This window comes from Aulostomus chinensis, chromosome 9 (genome assembly GCF_037954235.1).
Source record: "Aulostomus chinensis isolate RoL2024-O1b breed Wild chromosome 9, RoL_Achi_v1.0, whole genome shotgun sequence".
NCBI classification, from domain to species: domain Eukaryota; kingdom Metazoa; phylum Chordata; class Actinopteri; order Syngnathiformes; family Aulostomidae; genus Aulostomus; species Aulostomus chinensis.
The window spans coordinates 25,585,641-25,611,395 of record NC_141328.1 but is presented as its reverse complement, the minus strand read 5'-3'; the positions used below and the strand labels follow the sequence as shown (position 1 = coordinate 25,611,395).

The 25,755-nt window shown below is 43.8% G+C and overlaps 1 protein-coding gene across 1 annotated transcript; it reads left to right on the top strand.

The window, feature by feature from the left end:
* Positions 1–169: 169 nt before the first annotated feature.
* Positions 170–21,905, top strand: ctnnbip1 (catenin, beta interacting protein 1). The gene is made up of 4 exons (XM_086214571.1): positions 170–328; positions 9,922–10,036; positions 11,471–11,561; positions 19,404–21,905. Exons 2-4 carry the CDS (start codon positions 9,941–9,943, stop codon positions 19,460–19,462), a joined length of 246 nt encoding a protein of 81 aa, XP_086070697.1. The 5' UTR covers positions 170–328; positions 9,922–9,940; the 3' UTR covers positions 19,463–21,905.
* The last annotated feature ends 3,850 nt before the right edge of the window (positions 21,906–25,755 follow it).

The window sequence follows — 25,755 nt, the reverse complement described above, 5'->3', positions numbered from 1 at the left end:
ACTAAGAGATATCCACAGTCAGTGATCTGAATTTCCAAAACTAGTGAGCAAGGGAAGTGCAGCGGGTTTTTGTCTTTTTTGAGGTGTGTGTAGGTGATATTTATAGTTTTATGAGAGCCCCCAGAGGCCAGACGGTGACTTTGCGGGTGGCGCCCCTATTGGCCGGCAGCGGTACTGCAACAAGCAAAGAGGACCCCGGCTGCATTGAGCCACTCAGTCCGCCGTATCTCTGCCGACTGGAGGGATGTGACCCCGGAACAGGACGCCCTCCTACAACAACACACCATTCAAACAGAGCACTGAAGTAAGAAAACCTGGACCAGGAGGGGTAAGCTTACATTTCTTTTGTTCATGAGTCAAACATTGTCAGGATTTCTTTTTTTGTTTAAAAGAAAAACAGTACGTGGGGTTTGAATCCCGGCGTTTACATGCCGGTACCTGGATGGTGTTTGCACCCATAGGAACTTCATTCAGGCTTTTGTCTCGGGCATGCTAGCGAGTTAGCTCGGCTCGTTAGCATTGGTTGCCTTGCCCCGGGTAGCGCTGGTTCAGTCCGGGAGTGACTAAATGAAATGTTAGTCAACGTTAAAACGAAGGGAACTTTTAAGTTACTGCGAGTATCGTCCGCACATTTTCCTCGGCGGATTTGACTCAGGATTGATAGCGAAAATGCGCGGAAGGTTTTTTGCTGCTTGCTAGCAGGAGCGCTGCTACAGTTGGACCAGCCTGCGTCCTGCAACCCTCCACAATAACGTGTTTTCCATCTCTCATAAAGACAACTACCCTCGGTGTCACTTTTCTGCGTTTGACCTTCAGGCGATGTTATTTATCCATTCGCTGTTGTTTAAATTCTTCGTATATCTCCGCGGCAAACTATCATAAACGGCGAATAACTGACGGACAAACTCAATCTCGGCTAACGCCTAATTAGCTTTATAGTTTGGTTCATTTGTGCCAACGAAGACAGCAACAATGTATGAAAAGCGTCGTAAATGACTACGTTATTACAGCTTTGTTGAATGTAACGTTAGCCTGTAGATCTGTTTGTCCCATTCACCGCCAACGACATATAATGAATATCTAATAAGGCTGCAAAACCATGATAAAAAAAGCAACAACACATCTTAATATGGTTTGCATGTTCAAATCTGCTTATCCCACAACTCCTTCATCAGTTTTCTATTTTTGGATCCTGCCATCACGGATGCATTGTGCCACCCTGCCTTACAGTGTCCGCTTACCCCACATGTCGGAGAGCTGACAACCCTCTAAGTGGTGGAGCTGGCACCTTGCCTCCAGCAGCGGAGTATTGATGAGTGCTGCAGTCTGAGGAGGTCACAGCACGGCCACTAGCAGACCCAAGTTTGCACATTAGCTGCTTGGATTTTGGTGCAAGATGAGGCCCCCTGTCCTTGTCACCCTCCCCTCCTCGCCTCCCGCTGCTCCTCGGTGGCAGTTTGAGCCCCAAAGGGACCTCATCAGCTGCCTGCAAGCAGAATTTGGGAGTGAGCGCTGGATCATCTCACAGCCTCTTGCTCCGCTGTTGGCACAAGCACTTGTCAGCCTGTCAGCATTATCCAGGCCATGTCGACTGCCCCGTTGTGGGCCGAAACTTTGATTATAAACCTGCTTGTATCCTTTTGTGGCCATCCTGCCCAAATGACAGATGCTTCCAGAAGACAAGCAAGTCTTTTGGACTGTTTCAAAGAATCTCGCTTAAATATTTTCTGCTTGATTGTTGAATGTTTCATTTGCTAGTTGTTGTTTTTTTGTGTGTATATTATCATTCATATATATTTTTATATATATATATATATATATATATATACACACACACAAACAGACATTTCTCCATCTTTTCTGCATGGCGTCATTCTCATTTGCATAGTATTGTGTTTTTCCAAACACAAAGATCATATAACTGTTCCCACATTAGAATTTTTTTGCCCCGACTTGACGCCCTTGTGCTTTTGAAATCTTCCAGCCTCATCCCCAAGGGAACAACTTAAGGCAGCAGCTTCTGTTTCAACTCCTTTGAAAAATCCAGAGGAAGGGAGTGAAGATGTTGTGAGATCATACACCAGATTTAATTATGGGTTGAAGGGTTGGATGGTAATACTGTGTCTGGGGGTATTTGGAAACAGCAGCAGTATCTGTTTCATTACGTCATAAAAAGATTCAGACTAGATTCAGTAGAGTTCTTGTCCGTCCAGCGGACTCAGCAGTACGGTCTGTGTCTCCAGCAGCATGTTGTCATCGCTGGCCTCCCGGAAGTGTTCGAGGAGCTCTGGGTCTTGTCGTGCATTCACAGACAGACCCGCTGCCCTGTGCAGTCTCTCTCAGTCTGCTGTCAAGAGAAATCTGTGTACTGCAGGAATTAATGCAGCAGAGAGTCAGCGCTCTCCTCCCTAGCTAGTGGAGGAAATGCTGGTCCCATCAGTTGAGTCCTCCCTCTCCCACCGGTGCTCTGACTATAGCTCGAAGGCTGCAGCAACACCGTTTTTTTTGCACGGCAGGCAGGTTGTTGCAGGTTTGTGGCTCTTGGTCACCACATCGGTCATTTAATAAGTTGGTCACTGATAGTACGAGGTATAAATGTCAGGACTTGTCAGGTCTTAGCTCTAATCGTCCCCAGAAGTCCAGCTATGGACCAAATCTGTACAGTTGAGCAGGATTGTTTGAGTTCATGCCTCACGTGGTGACAACAAGACATGACCTACTTATCAATCATGTTTTCACAATCCAGTTCATCACCATTGTCCGCCAGTACTGTAGCCATTGTTGTGGGCACTGTACATGTAAGGAGACTGCTTCACACAAAGGCAGCATGCAGACTTCCAGCAAGTTCAGGCAGCCTGACTGTCCCAGTCCTGTCCTGTCTGTTGGGTTTTCAAGCTGCTGCTGAAGTTTGCAGAAAGCTATATTGTAATATTCAAGGTGACTGATATTTGGGAAGTTGCGGTTGTTTTTAATAGACCCTGTTTCACGATTAGCCAGCATTAAAAATGAGAGCATCTGCATGTGAGCGTGCGTACCTGCAGTGGCACAACTGCTCCACAGATCCAGGCCAGGTTATTGGCAGCTGAGCTGGCAGCCACAGCCGGCTTGGAGCCTACTTGGGTTTCTCGCACATTTGGTTTGGATGTTGGAGCAGCTCATGATTGAATTTAAGCTATGTATCCTTCTTAGCTTTTCCTCTCCATGGAAGATATTGACTTCTCCGGGTCTTCTGGAGTTCAGCCTGATACTCCGTAGCAATAGTTTGGGAGTCAACTCAGAGGCTTGTTTACTCTTTCTCTGGACTCTGGAGCAATTTGATTTGTAAAACAATCACACATTGTGCATCTTGTGAGCAGATAATACCAGAGCCAACAAGCCAGACAAGTGGACTGCGCCATGTGTCACTGGGACGGTGCACTGTGGCCAGTCTCTGCCCTTCATGACCCTCAACAAATGTGAGGGCCTATCACATTGCATACTGTCGTCTCTGGAAGCCAAGTCTAATTGCACCATGTGGGCCAGTCAGATTGTTGAAATGGTCTCGTGTTTGACACTCAGAAATGATAACGGTCTCTACGACTCGTGTTATTCTAAACCAGAGATGTCGACGGGAGCGGCAGCGTGACCCGGGTCTGGTGTTGGTGCTGACCCCTGGGAAGCCAACAGTGAGCTCCAGGTTCTGATGTGCAGCCACAGGCCAACCCACTGCAGCGTCTCTCTTTTTACTGTTTGTTTATTTTCACTGGAGTCCAGGTTCGACATGTACGCATGAATAAGTCATGTTTACTGGTAACATCTGTAGTGATTGTTGTTGTATGCAAACGGTTCCTCCAGCGTCCATATTAAAGCCAGAGGATGGTGACAGAAGGTTGTATGATTCACGGAGCAGAACCGGTCAAAAATGAAAAACTCATAGATCTCATGACTGATCCACTCTGATCAGATCTGATGTTACATATGTTTGAACAAGAACATTGTGGGATGTAACAAATTAATGCTGGTGTGTAATTTGACGCCATCTGTGCATTCCTGACCTTATCAGGTCAATTATCGTGAACAAAGTCCACTGCTCTGTCTCTTTCTGGATCCTTCAGTTCAGCTCTCATACACACACACACACACACACAATGATATATATATATATATATGTATGTATGTATGTATGTATGTGTGTGTGTGTGTATATATATATATATATATATATATATATATATATATATATATACATATATATATATATACATATATATACATACATATACACATACACATACATATGTATGTATGTGTATATATGTAATTTTGGAGCATTTATTGTGCAGAACTCCATCCAACCATCCATTTTCTACCACTTATCCTGATAAGGGTCATGGGGGGTGGAGCCTATCCCAGCAGCCTTCAGGTGAGAGGCGTAGTTCACCCTGGACAGGTCAGCAGTCCATGGCAGGGCCAACACATAGAGACAGACAACCATTCACACTCATAGCTACGCCTACAGTTAATTTAGAGTCTGGATTAACCTGGTCCCCTCTTGATGTCTTTGGACTGTGGGAAGAAGGCGGGGTACTGGAGAGAACCCACACAGGCACAGGGAGAACATGCAGACTCTACACAGAAAATCCCGTGCTCCAGCCAGGGCTCGAACCCAGAACCTTCTTGCTGTGAGGCCACAGTGCTGACCACTGCACCACCATGCCGCCTGTGCAGAACTCAAAACTCAAAATCAAAACCCAGCTTTTTATGGTGCAAAATAGTGCAAACGAACAAAAATAACTTGTAACAGAAGTACAAAATCATGTTTTCTATATTGCAAAAAAGTTAAAAAACACAAACAAACTTGGTACTTGGTCTTCCGATGGTAAAATAAATTGCTCATATCACCTCTGTTTGCCGTCACCGTCACTTGGCACATCTTGCAAAATAACGGACGTAGCACCGTCCTTATTTTACCGACTCCTCCTGCAGCCATTTTGAGGCAGGTGTGATGACATGACAAAGACAAATCTCTACCCTGGGTCAAATTTATATCATCTCTACCGCGTATACCGCTTCGCCCTTATATACACACACAAGAGAGATGACAGTGGAAGGGTCTACCATGATTTTCTGCTGCAGGGCAGGTGCGGGGATGTAGCCTGTCACAGCCAAGTGCAGACACTTGATGAGATTGAGAGGGATGTTGCTTTATTCAATGGTCCTGTCTGGAGACGGTCTAAGTCATTAGTACGCTCTCAAGCTAGATATTAAAACTGTCTTCCACACAAGGGACAGAGGGACCAGCTTCAGGAAGAGGGACACCTAACTCAGACTCTCCAGAGTTGTGGATAAGTGACATGTCAGAGGATGAATGGGAACAGCCCATCACTGGGGCTCTAGCCGCTTTCAGCGCCCACTTCATGGGCATCTGGAGGGGAAAAGTTCTCTTTGAAAAGACGGACCGTTCACACACACACATCCACGCCCTCTGCTGAGCTCCTCCCTTCCCTTCTCAACACCTTCCCCAAAATTTCTTGAATTAAGAGGTGGTGTTTGGCTCAGACCTGCTGGGTGAAGTTACACTTTGAGCACAGAACAGTTTACAGACTTCTTTTCCATCATTTAAAAGTGAAACTGGCTCACTGCTGTCGCGCTAAACGCATCCAGCACACGGCCAAGCTACCAGAAAGCAGAAATGTGTGGAGGAAAGAGAAACCTAAAACCTTGGTATCACAAGAGTGTTGCAGTGTATTTCTGCATGGGTGCCAGGCTCCATCGTCTTCTACCATGTGTACAGATTCAGCCATCACCCTTGTGTTAATATTTTGTTTCTTTGAGCTTTTTTTCCAGTTCAGTCTTCTTGAGTTTGCTGAGGTTGAGCCGGGTTGCCCAGGGGGGCTCAGCCCTACATCACAACACTGACAAGAGCCCAACGCGGGCGGGGGGGGGGTAGACCCAGATCAGCATTAAAGAAAGCCTTTGATTATGTCTGGAATATTAGCTGCATGTGTCTGAGCCTGGCTGAGCATCCCTTAAGGGATTAGTGTAGAGCCAGCCCACCTCTAGAACCTAACATCAGGCACACACAAAGGACTTTGACAGGATCCTTATTGTGGCCCTTGAAATGATTTCAGACAGAACAGCGTGGATATCAGAATAATGCTTGAATAAACCCAGCAGGCTCGACGTAGCTTTTCAAAAAGGATATTCCACAAAGAAAATTAAAGATTGTCATTGAACGTTTCACTGCTATTATGACATAAGAGCAGCAAGCCTTTCTAATTTTGCCTGTGGTTCTGGGGGATTTACTTCCTGACATGCATATATAGATTTAGAAATAATCTGCAGGTTAATCAATGATGATAAAATTATCCCACTGCACAGGAGTCCCTGTTGGCCTGCTGGCGTTGGTCAGATTGATTCTGTGGTAGTGAGGCATTGCACGGCAGGCATCCCAGTACCATCTGGATTATTGCTGGAATTATAAACACCATTGGAAAGCTCATTTGTTCGACACAATTGTATGGATGAAACGGTGTGTTACATAATAATATGCAGAATGTTAATCAGTATTGTGTTGTTATCCATTTCACTGAGTACCAGAACAGGAATTTTCACAGTTGTGTGCTTCCTCGCCGCTGCTGCACAAACTAGTCGCTTTTCTGCTCCTCCAGCCTGCAGAACAGGTGAAATCTACTGAGGCTCTGACTTTCTTTCCTTTATCTTTTTTTTTTTTTTTTTTTTAGTGTCTTGCAAACATGTCATGACAGTGGAAAACATCCCTGATCATCTTCATGTTTAATTCCCGGCTGTTTCTCTCTCCTACAGAGCTTTTCCCAATGGCATTCTGTGCACTTCCTCTTACACAAGATATAAGTGTAAAAGTGGGGTTAGATAGGTTTTTGTTTTTTGGCTTTTTTTTTTGCTTTTGGTTTTTTTGTGTTGTTTTTTTTCTTTTCTTTTTTTTTGCCTGGATATATTACAAATTACAACAATCTGGAGCCCGGGCAGAGATAGAACGAAATGTGGCCAGTTTTCAAACTTCAAAAGCAAAAGGATCAAAATGTCTCAGTCATGAAAGCAGTAGGTCTATTTATACTAGAGATGAATGTGAAATATTAGCAGCAGTCACAGCCATGAAAATGGTTAAGTTGTCAAATCTAAAAATAGGCATGAATATTAATGAGTCTTTGTTGTATAATCTCTCGTCTTTAAATAATCTCAAGACAAGGCAATGGCGTTTCGGCAATTAGAGTAATCCTCTTTATTTTTATTATTTCGCATCATCCTCTGCTCTTTATCCTCCCGTGCTTTTATCCCGGGGTGCTCTCTGAGACAGTGAAAATAATGATTCTAGGTTTCTATCAACCTTTATACTGGTAGCTAGCTCTGTCTGGAGTCTTATCGCTCCTATTTCTCGGAAGCAAGGACCTTGGAAACATGATCAAATGTGTCACTGCTGCTGATCTGAGACAAAACCAACCCCCCACAGCCTCCACCAACAGCCTCCCTCCATCACTACCCCCCATCCAGTGTGTGCATCACCTCTAATCCCTGAAGGTGTACAGAGCCACTGAACTGGCAATGGCAAATTCTTCTTATCTTTGACTCGTCACTGCTGAACCAATATAAGTGTACATGCAGGTTGAAGTGTACAACTCGTGTGTTCGCCTCGTCTTTCCACAGTGTCCTGCTCCCTCTTGATGTGGCCTGCAAGAAGGCAAATGTGAGTTGCGTGCTGTAAACGGCCACCTAAGGTTGCTTCAATAATAAAAAAAAAACCTATAGCCAGGAGCATGATCTCCAGCTGCTCTGATCCGGGTGAATCCACACACTCGCACTGGCACCCATACGCCAGGCAACGGTGCCTCATTCATCTGTCCCCCCCCCCCCTCGGGTTTGGGAAGAGGGGATGGCGAGCCAGCTCCTCAATTAAATATAACCCCACATCAAAGGGCCTGTCAACATGCATTAGTGGTCCTTTGTATAGATAAGAGGCCAAAATAAATTGCCAGAACTATCATAGTCACTGTGACTCCCATAGGCTTTATATGAAAAATTCTTTGGGCTGAACCAAACCTGACATGCATACTGATATTCTCATTCATTAAATGTTAATCTCTTATCCATTTTAAGGTTTATTTTGCTCTTGTCTGTGAATCATGTCGGTTCGTGTTCAGTTTTTTCAATTAGCACGTTTAGACTGGATATTAAGCTGAGCTGTTTCCCCGGTGCTTTATAACAGAGATGTAACGCGACCTTGATGTGCATGCGTGTTATCACAGCAGAACCCTATCCCTTATTCTTTCGTCCGCATTAGCTTTGGCAGCTCCTTTTATCGCCTTCTTATCCCACCCCCCCACCCCCCTTTTTCCCCCTATATTTCACATCTCTGAAGACTGACAGTGAAAATAGGTCATTACTTAGATGGAGAAAAAGAGATGGAAGGAACAGGCAGGGGCGAGATTCCTGTGAAAACTGCCATGCAATATTAATGGCTGTGATGAGCCAAACCTGTGCTGTGACTGCGCCGAGACAATTCTCCTGATCTCTGTCTTCACTGTTGGGATCAGATGAAGTGCTCGTCACACAAACTGTATGATTATTTGTCCTTCAGGCTACACGATATTCAAAAGAAGAAAAAAAAACTATTTGCATTGAACAGCCCATGAACTGATAATTGTTTACTCTCTCTGCAGCACCGTAATATTTAATCTAAACTGGTACTTTGACACACAGTGAGCCTTTAACAAATAGTGTTCCTTCCTGCAGTTTAAGAATTGCTGTGGGCCATATTTTCCATTTGGTGCAGCCCGTTTGTCCTTATTGAAAAATATTTAGTTCCAGCCTAATCTTGGCTGTCTGGAAGCCTTTGAAAGGTAAAAATCAAGTCAGTTTCACACTTTAGTTTCAAGGAGCTTGAAAAATAAAAACAAGAAATAAGCAAAGGCGATTTTTGTAAAGTGAAAGAGTAATATGGTTTTCTTTTACAGTTTTGGGGATCTGCTCTTCTTTTTTGTCCCGTGAATTGGAACGGCTTACAAAGGGTCTCCAGCTCTGCGCTTTTATTGCGATTTATTTGCAGCCTGCTGCAGTGCTGCAGATGAGGATGGAGTGTTGATGAAGAGGATGGACACGCACTCACTAGCTATTGGTTCCTCACAGCCTGCTACTGTACAGGCTGCAGGCCAGTAGCTTTCTTCCTGAAATAACTTGTCTTGATCCGACCGATGGCCGAGGGGCTTGTAGGAATGTTTTGGGGCTGAAGTTTCTTCTCAGAGTGTCTGAAATCCACACGGCTCTTGTGGAAGAACGGGAAATTTCACAATAGCATCAAAAAATCGCTCAATGATAAAGCGATTCACTGCATCACGATGAACATTTACAGGAAACTCCCACCGCTGACACCCATGTGATGCTGGTGCACCCCCAGTCACTTTGAGGGTTTCTTCATTTTCTTGCATTCTGTTTGTTATAAAGTTTAGTAATCTTGACGTGTAAAGGGCCTGCATATCCTGCGAGTTTACAACCAGAGAGTTTTGTGATAATATCACAAGTTTCAGGTGAACAAGTAACGTAAATATCTTTTCCTTCAATGTTTGAGGGAATTCACACATTGATTTTAAAAAAAAAAAGTTTACGACTTATTAACAGTTATGTTTTCACAGTTTTAGAATCACTGTCACTCAGAATCATGATGTTTCGTTACCATATATGCCGCCAGAGTGGGAAACCGTGATATTTTCGGGAGACACTGTTGCACTGTGAAACTGTCATACGATTGCATCCCTAATGAGAAAGCTGTCAAGCAAGTGTTAAAACGATGAGTTGTGTTGCTGCGTGGAGTTGCAGCACTCCTACTTGTACTAGGAACACTGCGAGTGTGTTTGTGTAGCTGTGGTTTTTCACAGGTCTTGGGTAACATGGATTTGTTTGTGTGTGCAGAGCCACAGGAGCAGGGGGGATGAACCGCGAGGAGGCCCCGGGGAAGTCTCCTGAAGACATGTACATCCAACAGAAAGTGCGAGTCCTGCTCATGCTAAAGAAAATGGGATCAAATGTACGTACCGTGTCTTTCCTCCATCATTTTATAATCATGGGTTTTGACATTTGTCAAATAAGTAGGTTTATTTTTAGCAGTACATGTTGTCCAGCTGGTGTCAGATGATGGCAGCCTGAAACTTGTGAGAACAGTGCTCCTCAGAACATTAAAACCATCCAAAGCTGAAACATGAAATAAAAATAGATTTGACACCAGATTTTTTTTGATTGAACTCTAAAACAATTCATGTTCATTGGTGTTCATGTCACAGCAGACGATGGTCATACATGTACTAAATGTCAGCGGTGCCTGAGCGAATTGATGGAATTCTGTTTATTTCCATGGTTGATCTATTTTTGTATTTAATTTCATTTTTAAAGAATTTTTATCTGAAGAAAGTGAAGAGGCTTGCTCCCGTATGGTCTTGCATGTTAAACCAGTCTGCAGAAGAAACCCAAGCATCAGAGAAATATCCCTGTCCTTGTCACTGAGAAGAGGAGGGAAACAGTCCACCAGTCTGGGCCAGCATGTAGAACAGTAGCGCATTAACAGACAACAAACACGGGTTTAACTATGTGAGATTTGGACAGTTCTCATAAGAAGCACCAGTCCAGCCAGAGGTGCAACAGTGTACTGAGCATCTGAACTCAGTGCACTAAGTTTTTTGTTTTTAATCACAGAATGCACTTGAGGTGTAAAGCGAGAGGAAATGCAAACATTTCCACTCCTGGAAAGGTGACTGGGTCAAATATTCCTTTTGGTTGAAGAGAATTTGTTCCAGGGGCTCAGACTAAGACCCTGTTCCGACCCGGCATTAACCTGCACCCTCATTGATCCTATCACAAGTGGACATCCTTAACCACAGGTCACAATTCCTTTAAATCTGATCTCTGAAACCACGTTCATGCATGTGGCCACATTCATTTAACAATGTAAACACAAGTAGGCTACACTGACGCTGCTTCATTATCCAAGGTTTTCTGTTTAAGCAGAAATGCACACAGATGAGCAGACAGAAGCTTTTTATCACAGCGTCTGATTGTGTGAAAAGCCCATCGAGAGATAAAGGAGTACATCAAAAAAAAAAAAAATCTTGTGTGGTTTGGTTTGTCTGGAACACGCCAAGGAATAGATCCAGGCTGCGGCGCTTTGAAGACAGAAACATGCGCTGCTCAGTCTCTGATTAGAAGTCATTCCAGCTCACCCACTGGCTGATCGCTTTCTCTATGCATTCAAATAAACCAGACAGCTCCTCCAAAATAAGACGGTCACTCATTAGATATGATTAAAGTGTCAGTTCTAAGCGATGTGAAGGGTTGGTTGACACAGCCAACAGTGAACATGATATAGATACTGCACCTCATCTTTTGTGCTCTCCTGAATAATGAATTTTGATTTTGTTCCTTACGTGTGATGCTGTTCATGTTACGAGAGCTTGTCTGTCCTCTCCAGCTCACACCGAGTGAAGAAGCCTTCCTCCGGAATTACGCAGGTGTGGTCCACAGTCAGATGAGCCAGTTACCACAGCACAACATAGACCAGGGTAAGACTAAGATTTAAGTTTTGATTTATTAATCTCCTTTTACATGCAAAAATAGTATTGGTAGTTAACATGTTTGTTCAGTTTGAGCTCTTGTTTTGTTTTTTGTTTTCTGTACTCGAGATCCGTATTCTTCTTGGTGGTCCATGCTGTTTACCATAGTATCCATTCAATCATACTCTTTTACACCACTCACCACGATACACAACATAAAACCCAGAAAAACTGTGCTGAGATCGTTAACCACTGCTATTGATTTTCATTTAACGCAAATGAACCACCAGAGCTTTAACAACACACGAGGAGCCGAGGTGTCCCTGTGCAGGGCTCTACAGAGGATCGACTCATCGTCTCTCTGTGACTGCAGGTTTGACGGTGCCAATGGAAGCAGCCCAACCTTTCAAATTCAAGCACTGTTGTAGTTTTCTGGGCTGGTCTCAATATCCAGTAGGGAGAGATGAAGTAAAACCACATCTTACCCTCGAGACTTGAGCAAACTGAAGATGCAACACAGTCTCAAACTACAACTGCATTTGCATTTGTAAACCAGAAGGTGGCAACAGAACCAAAAACCAGACCCCAGTTACACACCTTGATGCATGTTCACCCAACAAATGAAGGCACTCAGAATAAGTGATAAAACCGAGATGTTAATTAAGTTAAAATATGATTCTGCTCACTCTATTCTTCATTCCAATAACATTCATCTATTTCTTTTATCTCCTCCAAACACACAGTGAATATTAGGGTTTTAATCTTGTGATGAGTTGTGATTTGGATTTTATTGCCAATTCAGTTGTAAATTTTATTGGGTTATCGACTCTAAACACAAACAATGAACAATGTAAGCACCCCCCCCCCTCGAAAAAAAAGATGAACAAAAATATGAATAAATAATAAATAATACTCATTACACTCCATATCCATTGAGCCGGTGCGGTTTGGTATATTGTTGAAGTAAATCAACCACCAGCTGGATGCCTTGTTTAATAATTGTGTGCTTCTACTTTAAGATAGTTTTTTTTGTTTGTTTGTTTTGTTTTGAGGTTGTTGTTTGTTTTTATTATGACAACCAACTCGAGGTGTGACTTTGCAGAAGTGCACGCAAGCAGAAAATCCCTCTGAACACATGGTTCCTCTGGTGTGTGTGCGCCCTGACGGAGCGCTGAGCCGGAACCAGCGCTCCCCCATCTCGCTAAGATTACTCACAACCAGCAGTGTAACTGGCTGCAAGGGAGCGATTTATCCTCATAGTGCACTCTTGGAAAAACACTCACTTTCCCTCATACGATGGCCTCTGCATGAAAAGGCAAGTTACTGTTCATTAATGTCTCCATAAGACTAGGTTTGGTCAGACATATGACATTTCCTGTGAAGGTAATTCATCACCAGGGGGCGCTTTTGACCATTCCTCTTCTTCATCACAATTTTTGCACACCGCAAGATGGTGCTAGTATAAACCAAATACTGCATGGAGAAAGACTGCAGTTACCTGAGAGAGCAGCAGCTACTTTTCCAGATTTTTCTTCCTAAATGCACTCGTCAGCTGCTTTGCCAACATGTCTGTCAGGTAGTAGTGCTGTCGTCGTCCTGCGGCAGAACTTTGCAGAGCTCGGCTCAGTCCCATAAACTTGAAAAGTGCCAGAATTTACCTGGAGAGTTGTGTCATGTCTGCTGTCAGTTTTTTTTCCTTGTAAGGGAGAAATCAGTGTTGCCCTGACTGATAAATATGTGATTTACTGGGGTGGAAAAGTTCAGATTCTTATTTGTACATGTTTGATTTTCTTTCTCTGGGTGTTTTTCTCGCCCTCGTTGCAAGACCCAGAGAATTAAACCGGATTGTCATATTTTGTTAAATTCAGACTCATTCTGCGGTATGTTATGCGTCATTAAGAACTGAATCTGGGTCATTGCATCAGGGACTGTGTAGATTTCATTATTATATTCCGTTTCTTCATAATAACATAAAGCATAGATAGCGTCAGATAGGAAGGAAAGCACGAAAAATAAAGACTAGCAGCCAAATGTCGGATCAGCTCTATTTTTCTCTCAATTTGTTCTTTCCTCAGATGTAAGTGTCTGCAGCATGCCCTGGTTCTGTGTCTTCCTGCTGGTTTAGAACCGTCCCTCTGCTGCATCAATACCGTTAGGAAGAGCCTCATTAATTATGGAGGAATGTGACTGGTGAAAGGTGTGCCGACCATGCATAATACATCACAAAAACAGACACATTTAGTGTCAGTTGGCAGCGCGCCACGTCCTCAGTGTGCGTTTAAATAATTTGTGGTCTGCATTGCATGTAAAGTGCCATGATTAGGCATCGTGGAGATAACCGAGTGTTAATCACTTGCAAATATTCAGCCCTGCGCTGAAGGACAGATGTTGGAAGTCATTGGCACATTCGGGTTCCTTTGAGGTAGCGTGAGGAAGCTCATTTATGTGAAGAGTCCACAGTTTGATCTTATTTTGACTGGGGAATTAAAGAAAAAAAAAAACACTCGACAATCAGAAGCTTTTTATTGCCAAGCTGTTGCTGCTAAGGGCATTCAGGATTTCTCAGTTTTCTTGTGGTGATTGCACCGAATCTGTGTCTGAGGGCTGTGGCGAAGACAAACCAGGTTACCTCACTTTACACCGACAGTAGACCTTCTCTCCCATGTGATGGTTGCTGCAGTTGTCAGTTTAGCACGACAGGTTTCCTCTGTGACTCACTGGCATTTTTTTTCCCCCAGGCCTGGTTTGCTTCTGTGATTTTGTCTGATCTCGTATCATGAGCGGGCCCGTTCGCCTCAGTTCCACTTTCAGACCACAAGCCAGTTTGATAGAGCTCTGTTGCAGACACCGACCTTGGCGCTTCACACGTAAATATTTTCCTCTTTTGCGATCCTCATTTTGGATGCAGACATAATCACCTTGATTCAACTTTTGTGAAAGTAGTTTTATGCAGAGCGGTTTTAGGACCATTTAACAAATCATTCTTTGCCACATTGCAATAAAAGCCCTTTTTTATTTATAGTTGCAGCTCAGCCAACTGTTTTAAAGAGTAATGATAACTTGGAGGGGATGACTCATCCCTTTCAGCATGTCAAGAGAAAAGTGTACTCCTTTTCATCTTCTTTAAATGTTTATAGAATCTCATCACCTGCGCCGTCTACCTTGTTTACCACTGATAAGCTGGAAGCGCAACCACAGGGAATCAGATGAGCCCCAGCCACAGATCTGACCCTCTTGAATATGAAGCCAATCCATAGAAAATGCAGAGGCACGATGACCTGATAGCCGTGTCCTCAAGGTGTCCCAGTAAGGCGGGGTGGTGTCGTGTTAAATACAGCCCAGTCGTCCAAGTGGCGGCATGCTTAGAGGGCGCGATGCCGAAATGGAGACACGCTGAGATGATTATTCAGCGTCGGGGCCGGGTGTATTCAGGAAGTGTTGAATAGAGGAGCAGCGCACTGAAGCTAGTGTGAGAGTAGATAGCATCACTGCTCCTGTCAGCTTGGCATATTATGATAAGTCTATTGATCTAATGAATCCAGAAATGTTATTTTCCTGCGTCACATCAGATCCCACTGATTGTAAATGTTGCTCCAACGCTGAGTTATTGTCTCCTTCTGGTTAGCTGTCAAAGCTTCTCCGTCTGAAGAAATCAACTCAGGGGTTGCAACTCCGATTCCTTTAAAGTCTACTGGCCACCACATTTGCATTTGAGATGGTTATAATTGCCTAATTACCATACATGCAAATTCAGTTGTGTGGTGTGTTTTTTTTTTTGGTTGTTTTTTTTTTCAATTTTATTCAGGCCAAAAAGGAATTTCTCCCCCACAGGCTCTGGAGCTTGGAGTGGTTTTTTTTGTTGTTTTTTTTCTATCTTGCTTTTGAAACAACCTTTGACTTTGCTGAGTTTTGGCAGTGCAGGGAAGCGGAGGATAGTGGCTGCGTAGGAATGTGTGTGTAAATTCTAGTTTCTTTACTGGAGATAAAAAAGAGAACTTGCGCGAATTCAGGTCTGAATTTTAGGGGCTCCTGGTGGAATTTGCTGTTCTTGTGGGAACACGAACCTCATACGACAGCCTCTCAGTCAGTTTCTAGACAGGTTATCTTCAGGCTGTTGTTTTGTCTTCTCAAGGTCCATAACTGCAGCCTTGCTAATAACTTACATCATGTCAATTTAAAAATTGTCCGTTGTCAAAGCAACATATAATGCAGATGGTGTCCTACGATCCTGTCTGATATGAAAGTTTTCTCCTCCTGAAACCAGAAGGACATCTGAGGGCCTCAACAAAGCAGAAGACAAGTAACAGAGTTGCTATAGCAACCTCACATGTCCCAAGAAAGCGAAGCTTCCCCGTGGGCTTTGGTGTTGTTGCGGCATGCTGCAGCGGTAGATTGGAGCAGGTGTCATTAGGGGGCCTGCAGGCAAGCTGGAGTGCTAATTACAGCACCAGAGTGAGATATTCCAATCTCTTTCTGTCAGCCACGTCCTCTCGTGCACAAATATGGCCGCTTGTTTCAGATATCAACACGGCCTCCTGCAGTCAGTGCGCTATCTTATTTCTTTTTGTCTGCGTTACAATCCCGGCTTTCCCTGATAAAAAAACAACGTGACACAGAGGAAGGACCTGCCTTTGTTTGTCAGGGCAGAGTGCGATCGATCATCCTCTTCCTCACTGCAGAGTGAATCACAGGTACTTTGTGTACTGAAACAGGACGTTCATCTCTCTCTCTTAAATAGGTCAAAAGTTATGTTTTGTTGTTGATGCGAATATTCAAGGACAGTTTTGTATCAACTGGTTCCAGCTCAGATGTTCTTAGTCAGCTACTTTCCTGTCTAACGTCCTCAACTCCCTCAGAAACAGAAACTAAAAGTTCATCCAAACCAATCTTCAGTTCTGGACCTGCTCCCTCAAAGCCTACTTCCTTTTAAATGAATCCATCTCCTGCATCTCGTGTAAAATGTCAAAATCATTAAATCCATCTGGAAGACATAAATGACTCAGAAAATAATTAGCTTTCACTTCAAAGCTCATTAAATCTCTGAATGAAATATCAGTTTGTGTGTGTGTGTGTGTGTGTGTGTCAAATAAAGAACAAACTGTTGCGCATACAAACACACACTTCTTAGTCTCAGCGGAATCTCATTTGCATGTTACGTACTTTTTGCATTTCCTCAACACAGATTTGATTGCAACTGCGAACATTGTTTGATACTTTTTAATCAAGACAAACTGATGTAAATACCCCGGAAAATTGGGTTTCACAGGAATATTATTATCACATATTTTCTTTTTTAAAGAGGGAACTGACACTCAAGCGATCTCAGATTTGATTCTCTTCTCCGGTGTGAAAAGAGAGAATTGATATGGGAAAAGTGCACCTGCAGTGTTTGTTGGTCTCAACTTGTTGAAGTGGACTACAGACACCCAGTGTTGTGTTGAGGGGGGTCTTAATCCTCTAATCTGACCCGGCACAGATTGTGACCTTGATTTGCGTTGCTCTTCTGATGGATAACTCGGCGCCTCATCTGTGAGAGTTTAATTGGACGGGACAGTTCTCTGGTCCTGAGGTCTTTTACATTTGCGTGCTAACATATTGATTCATTGGGAAACATTTATTTCTCGCTCTTGGCTGCTTTTGGTAGATTAACACTGGTGGTGCTACTGACTAATATTTGTTGACTCTGATTTCTAAATAACCTGATTTATTTCATTGAAAACTGAGTGTCTGATTGTCCTTTTACCTCATTGAGGGGAAATGGGATGACATGCCTGTTAGCGGTGTTATTCATGTAATCCAGCGTCCAGAGCTGCTCTGTTCACCCCCGTGTGGGCTAAGGAGCATATCAGGGCTCAGTAGGGGGAGGAGCCAGAGAGCAGCTGGACACTGAGCTGCAAAAGCTGTTTGCTCACAGACAGCAGCCTGCCATCCACTATCTGTTGCTAGGCAACTGTTTTAAGGACCCTGACGTTTCCGTCTTGTTGGCTCGAGCTTCTTTGTGTTAGTATATTGTATTAAGGGTGTGTGTGTGTGTGTGTGTGTGTGTGTGTGTGTGTGTGTGTGTGTGTGTGTGTGTTTGTTGTGACTGGGTGAGGTCTGAACATGGCTCTGAGGAAAAGTACTCACAAATATGCCCCGCCCAGGTTGCTGGCCCTTACCTTTCCCAGCATGCACTTGATATCTTCCTGTATTCTTTGAGCGCGCCTGTGGAAGATTCAGCTCACGTAGCGTCTTGTGTCCTTCCTCTTCGCGGCCTCTCCCACAGAGGTGAACTCTTCACACCTCCATAAAATGATTCAGATGTCAAGTTCCTGCACCAACATTTCATCATGAACAGTAGCGTTCCAGTCAGGCCGGGCTTCTGTTGTGAGGTATTACATAATTGTCTCCTGTTCAAGCATCATTATCCCTGCATGCTGTCACAGAGTCAAGGAGATTTATGGTATTAAACGCACATTTCTCTCTGGTTTCCTCTCCGATTGCCACTGTTGCCCATCACCTTGTGCTTTGCCATAACCTCATTTGGTTCATTTGCTGGGCCAATGAGCTCCCATGGGGCTTTGCACTTCAAAGTTCATTTTAAAAGACCCCCCCCCCCCCCCCCCCCCAATTTCTCAAAAAAGGCCAACCAGCGTAAAACAGCGTAGAAACATGCTAATTATTATCCCCATAGAGATTTGCTGCTGTCTGATGAGGAGGGTCCATCCAAACATGCGGGGAAGCTCAGTGTCTGGCCTACTTTCGTCCCCGCAATAATTAAATCTAACAAGCACTTGAGGGCTGTGGCAAACACTTGGCTTTTTACCGCATCCATTGGCAGGCTACTGGTTTCTTCTCGGCCCGCTGTCAAGGTGCGGCGTTTGCTGTTGATGACATTTATGTGACGGTAGCTCGTCAGACGTCTTTATTTCAGGACTTGATCAGCCCAGCTGCTAATTTTCCCTTTTCATGGAGACAGTTGGAGACCAAAAATATCAGAGAAGAAACTCCTGTATTTCCCTCAGTTTTCTTCTGTTATGAAGAGGTAATTACATTTAACCAGGCTGACAGCACAAGAGAGATCTGAATGCTTTTTATTTTTCTCAGTTTATGGGGTCTGCAGACTGAATAGCGCACACGAGACCATTACGATGTTGTCACACAGTTGTATTTGTGAGTCATTGGTGTATTTTATTCAATTTTACTCCAGTAGGATTGGTACCGGAGGAACAAGTGTGTCACCAGGTGTGGGCAGCCTGATGAATCACAGACAGCAATGAATGATATCATGTGAGACAAAAGCCAGCTGACGACATTCAGTTGTGTCACTGGGGTCACAGGGACAAGCCTGGGGGTGAATAAAAGAAACAGACCGTCTACATTCTTCTTTTGAGCCAGTTGATGGTTTTTATTGCTCAGCTTTGCAGCATCAGTATCCTCAACTGGAATCCCTGGTGTTTACTCAGTTGTCTACCTCAGTGCCTGAGCGGCAGCAGGAGGAGAGACTGACAGGATTGAAACCTCAGATCTGAGTGTTATCACGGCGGAACAGGATGCCGCTGTCAGCGAGCCACTCGCTGCGTTCCAGTATCTGCCGTCACAGTGTTGTGGTGGCAGGCGATGGCTTCCTACAGGTGAACCTAACAGTGGATTACATTCACCTGCACACACCAATCTGGTGTTGATGGAGGACAACAAACACTTGAGCATGGAGCTCATTTTTAGTTTATACCTTCTGTTGTGCCAGGGGAAAAAAAATAAAAAAAACACTTCTCACGTGCGGCCGTCCGACTCATCGGCCAACAGGGAGATTATCCCTCATAGGTTAGAGCTCATATTAATTCTCTGACCAGTCCTGTCTTCGATCGACAGGTGCAGAGGACGTGGTGATGGCGTTCTCACGGTCAGAGACAGAGGATCGACGACAGTGACCCTGGGCCGGCCACCCCGCCTCACTGCATCCGGCCCTGTCCCACCTCTCCCCACGGTCCACAGCAACTCAAACGCCACAAACACAACACTGATGAGCTCAGGAGAGGAGGGGCACCTGGAAGGGACAGAAGAGGAAGGGCCGCTGCCTCGCTCGCCCCCTGACCTTTTCCGCCCCGACTCCCTCCTCATACAAGCCAGCACACCATTCACCTGAGATGCACTCAAGTGGGTCACTGTGGGTTGAAGCCTTGGCATCAAGGCTGTCAGTGAAAACACTCACACATCGTGTGGATGAATATCAAATGTAGTTTTTGTTTTTGTTTTTTTTCTTATTATTTGTTGGGGGGGCTGGTTTTGTTTTTATAATCTTTGTCTGTGTGAATACTTTAGGCAGTGTTACTTGTCATATCTGCTGAGGTGGTTGGATGAAGGCACCTGGAGGCAGTAGATGGAAGCCGAGCAGCCGGTGAGGTGACGGGTGGGGTTGGGGCAGAGAGCTGAGAGATTTCCGCTCAGCGAGCTGAAATTAGTTTTGATTTGGCTGTCACATCAATACGGCTGCTGTGGGGGGGGCCTCTTTATAAACTTATGAAAGCTGTATGTGTCACTCATGCATCTACAGGTGCTGACAGCAGAGTTCTACAATAAAGTGAAACATTCTAATGTTTTCTCTCGCTGTTTATCAAGCTTCTGTACCTGTTATCAGTCATGAACTCTAAACATGAGCTGGACGTCGTTGGTGACGCCGCCGATTCGCTCCGCAACAACGCCGCTGGTTTACACTAGCGCCGCCAGCCGCCGCCGTCAAACAGATTTCAATTCGAAATGTGAACAAAGCGATTGTAGTCCGTGGCATAAAGCTTTTACTTCACACTCCCGCTTCTCTGTTTTAATGTGATTGATGTGTGCGCGGACACAACGGTCCTGCCATCAATCCGTCAAGTTTAATTAGGGGAATGAATAGTTTGGGTTTATGAATGGAACATGCAAGGCACAAAGTATTGTTGAGTTTTATAAACGAGGCCCCGCTTGTTGTTCTGCTGCTTTATTTAGAACCGTCGAGAGCGAAACACACGAGGAACGCGTCTGAATTCGGAGACTGATATCCGCCGGTGTACATTCTCCCCAAACACACACTTACGTCACATGAAAACGACAACAAAAAAAAACCTTTTTATTGTATAGATAGTTGGGAAAATACAACCATGAATTGATTGTGCCAATTGTATCTGTTGTTTTAGTTGTTTTGTTTTGTTTTTAATCTGTAAGATAAAATTAGCATATTAAGAAATTTGATTAAAAAAAAAAAAACAGTTGTAATTTATTGTTTTCCTGAATTGAATCCCTGATCTTCAGACACATCATCAGTAGATAGTTTAACACGAGTCACTCCTGGATGTCCAGTGACTAAAATAATTTAAAACTCTCCTTTTTAACTCGCTGTCACTAAACAAAAGAAGCCAAACAGAAGAACTGTGTGCTATCTCTGACTGTACTGTATCGCTTGCACTACTATCAACGGGATATTTGCAAAAAGTACATCTTGATATTTAGCACAGAGATTCTACGTTTGGTTGTGACTCGTTCTTATTCCTTGAGTGATTTTTGAAAAGCAAAATATCTGTGTTCATCGACTCAACTGGAATAACTCGAATGAATATTTAACAACCATGTTTTTTTTCTAGTGACATGCTCTATATTTAATGTGTTTTAAGTACAGTTTGTTCACTCGTATAACTTAAAATAAGTGTAATGTTTTGAAGCCAAGCATGTCTGCCTCGTCGTGGTTTTTAATGTTCATTCAAGGATCTTTGGAGACTTGCCACAATGACCTTTTTAGTTTGTAAATGTTTCAGAAGAAAAAAAAAAAAAAGGATGGATATAATTTTTCTATGGGTGTTATTATGATATCTTGTTGGCAATAACTCCTGTTTGAATGTCCTTAGCAATCATCGATGTAAACAGCCAACAGATCGGTCTCGCCTATGACAAAGACATTTGTCTTTTTATGTTTACTTCTGTTTTAAAACATTCTTTATTTGTCTATGCATTGTTTTGTTTTTTTCTTTCCTCTAAAAGGTGTCTTACTGTACATTTTACGTATGGAGGTTGTTCTGCAGCCTTTGTTCATGTTGGGATGAGTGTTTGTGTGTGTGTGTGTGTGTGTGTGTGTGTGTGTGTGAGAGCGAGGGAGAGAGAGAGAGAGAGAAATCATTATTGCTACCAGTTTTGATTTTCAGCATGCTGTTGACTACGATCAAAGCATCCTTAGAGGGTTTATTTGTTTGTTTGTTTGTTTTTGGGAGGGGGGGTAGCTTTGTTTTTGTTTTCCAGTGAACATTATGAACATTGATTAGTTGGATTTATTTTGTACGGCTGCTGACGATGTCTTGACCTAAAGCTTCCAAACCTATACCAACTGAACCATTAAAGAAGTTTTAAACAGTCTCACGCTCTTTCATTTTATTCATTTATTTATTTGCATTGTTTTTGCAAGTTAAACTCACAACGGCTGTCTGTGTTTCTGAGGGCGTCCGGGGTGGGGGGGGGGGGGGGGGGGCGGCACAGTCTTGGCTCCTTTGTTTCTCTTATCAAGTATTTCCTTTTGTTCAGTCTGACAAGCAGAATAGGCGGTTTGTTTTTATGAAGACAAGTTTACATATTTGATGAAATCTCATTTTGGAGACACATTTCACAACCAAACTGTGAAGAATTTTCTGTCTGAGATCAAAATGGCCTTCCTAGTTTGTTCTGGAGCTTTTTGACTCGGCAGTCAAATGGATGTAGTTGAATCCATTTGATCTATTAATTTTAGTCGCTTTGTACCCTAACAGCTGCATTTAATTTTCAGAAATAATAAAAGTGTTAATTTGTTAAGATTATCTTACAAAATAATCTCATACACTCATAAAAATACTACATACAAAAAATACATACTAATAGTTGTCAGCACTGTGGCCACACAGCAAGAAGATTCCAGGTTCGATCCCCTGCTGGAGCACGGGATCTTTCTGGGTGAGTCTCCATGTTCTCCCTGTTCCTGTGTGGGTTCTCTCTGGTGCTCCGGCTTCTTCCCACAGTCCAAAGACATCAAGAGGGGACCAGGTTAATCCAGACTCTTAATTGACCGTAGGTGTGACTGTGAGAGCCAATGGTTGTCTGTCTGTATGTGTTGGCGCTGTGATGGACTGGTGACCCATCCAGGGTGAACACCTCCTCTCACCCAATGTCAGCTGGGATAGGCTCCACCTCCACCCCCCACGACCCTTAACAAGATAAGCAATAGAAAATAGATGGATGGATAAAATCCAGCATAAAAAAACAGCCTTTTGGTCCAAGGGACCATTTGCGATGCTAATTTACGGGTTAGCCTACAACAGTAGATCGTCCCTGCGCACAACCCAACTGTGTGGGACTGTGCTGCCCCCGGTCAGTCTGGAGTGTGTACACAAGGTTCTAGCCACTATTTGATGTTACAAATGGCGTCTTTCAACCAAATATTTTCACCACTTTTTGGTCATTTCCTGTCATGTTAAACTGCCATGACAGTAACCGCAGCAGCACTGTCACTGTCACCATCCTCTGCCTTGGTCATTCTCCCCTACGGTGTTAATGGAGGCAGGTGTTTAAATCCAGCGCTCTTTGGGGGGAAGTTTGCAGTTTTTCTGCTGTCAAAGATGAACATCTGCTTCCTGCTCCCATGCTATCGTTCACAGATGCGTCGCAATCCAGAGATTTAGAGGGAGCCTGCTCTGGGAATAACACACCAGCTGCTGGACAATTTCAAGTGTTCAGGCATCATTTGCTGACATTAGAACTGCTGTCTCTCATCAGAACAAGTTCGGGACATGTCGTCACCCCCCCCCCCCCCCCCCACACACACACACACACACACACACACTCTCGCTCTCTCTCCATTGGTATTTTAAATATGCATAATTTATTTCAAGATAGTGGTAAAGATCTGAAAAGTTTGATGTTATTATTAATACATAATCAGATGTGATGCATGGAGGACAGAAAGGTGCATCAAGCGCGCGCGCGCGTGTGTGTGTGTGTGTGTCTGGTCTTAAGAGCAGCATGTGACCACAGCTCAGCTCTCTTTCCAACAACCTAAGCTTCCTCCCTGACTGCACACGTGAGCCTCCACGTTGTGTTTATCTGATGTCAGACAGATCAGACCTAGAGCTCACTCGGCACACACCAGCCCGTCTGTGCGCCTGCCAGCCGATAACTGCCACCAGCTCTATCACGTCACGTTATGCAACCCTGAGAACTGTGTGTGTGTGTGTGTGTGTGTGTGTGTGTGTGTGTGTGCCTGGACAGCATTTTCACACTGAAGAGCACAGCTGTTTAGGAACACGCTGCATGATTTGTTTAATCAAGTGTTCGTGAGCGTTGCTGTTGAGAGTAACCTCCTCCATGCACACGTCCATCTCTCCTCACACGTTCATGCGTTCATCAATAAATCATAAGTTCTGTTTTCAAACCTTCATCCTCAGGAGAGAATTGAAGAGTGTGGGAGCATCCAACAATAAACTCAGTACATATAAACTGAAACTAGAAACTGAATTTATTTGGGGGGGGGGGCAGATATGTCTTTTAGATTACATTTAATTTATAAAATAAAACAGAAAATTATTTTTAAATCACATCCTGTCTGGGAATTTGGAGGAAGTTTCATTTAATAATAAGCTGAGTTCATCATTTTGGACTCTATTTTCTTTTGGGACTTAAAGGCCAATTAAACTTTCTCTTTTTTTGACTGGCTTTGAATTCAATGTAGTAGCTGCCCAGAAAATCTCCACGTTTCAGGATGTTCTTGAATTTTATTCTTCTGAATAATGCACAATCATGAAAGCTACATTGTTGGGATGTGGGATGTGTTAGAATATAGAATTTAACGCCTAACTGAATAAATAGGATAATAAAAAAAAATTAAAATATTCTATTCTGATAAAAAAAAATTTCAGGGAAAGTGGAGCATTTCTAAAGTCAGACTTTTTTTTTTTTTTAATCTAAAGAGTTGATTAGATGGGAAACCTTATTTTAGAAATAAGGTTGGAGGCTTTCATTCTCCTGATGGAGCTCCAGGGTTCCTCCAGCCCGTAAATGGGAGAGGAGGGATATAATTTTACAGCTCAAATGAATGTGATCAGCCCCACCTTTCATCTTCAAAGCCAAAACCCGAGCTGGGAGTGTAAGCGTGAGGAGGGTGTGGAGTGTGAGTGTGTGTGTGTGTGTGGGGGGGGGGGGATTCTGCCTCCCACCCTGTGACTCAACATTATTAAGCAAAACCAGAAGGAATCCAGAGAGGAGGGGGGGGGGAGGAACCCAGGCAGGCAGGCAGGCAGAGAGGCAGAGAGGGCACGTTGAGTAATGCAGTACTGCACAATCAGCCCAACACAAAGCTCTGCAGATACACTGGAGCCCCCCCCCCCCCCCCCCCCCCACCACCACCACCACCACCTCATGACTAATAGATGAGATTTGCTCTCAGCTCCGTCAGCTCGCAGCTTCTGAAGCTCTCCTCACAGAGGGGATGCACCCCCACTTTGTACATTTTGTTTCTCTATCCGCGGACCTTTATACTTCAATAAAGGAACTCACGAGTGGCTCTAGACCGACGCTGTAAACCTGGATAACAGCGTCCAACATGACGGAGTGGTTGTTCACAGGAGGGCAGACATCTTGAATGTTTCTCTCCTTGCTGAGTCAAATGTACTTCAGCTTAAGGTTGAGGAAGAGCTCTGATTGCACAGACAGTGTCATGAATATTCAATAGAGCTCGTCCCATTTGCTTAGGACACCATGTTTCTACATTTATTCCCATCAAGCTGCCAGACTTCCACCAGAACACTCTTACCACACCTATTTTTACTTCTCTTTACTGGCTCCATTTTGGAATTCATTTGCTGTTTTTACTCCTGACCTTTAAAACCCTGCAGGTATACAGAAGAGCACCGAGCTACCTGACTGAGCTTCTGAATTATTACTCACCTGGTTAAATCTGACGACCGCAGGAGATTTGGCTGTCAGGGCTCCAACTCTTATGTTGATGATGATAGAACTTAGCTGGCGGAGGGTTTGGTCAGGGTCCAGCATCAAGAACTAGGGTGACAGAAAAAGGTGCACTGTTGAAAGAAAGACCATTATTTCAACTTCCCTCTAATGCCTCTGAAAATCTTTTACCACCAAAATCCTCCTCCTTGTATTGACTCGAATCCATCCAAGTTGTGAGAAGCTCTCTGTCGGTGGTGCGTTGGACTCCTGCAGCACCTGCTGCTCCTGA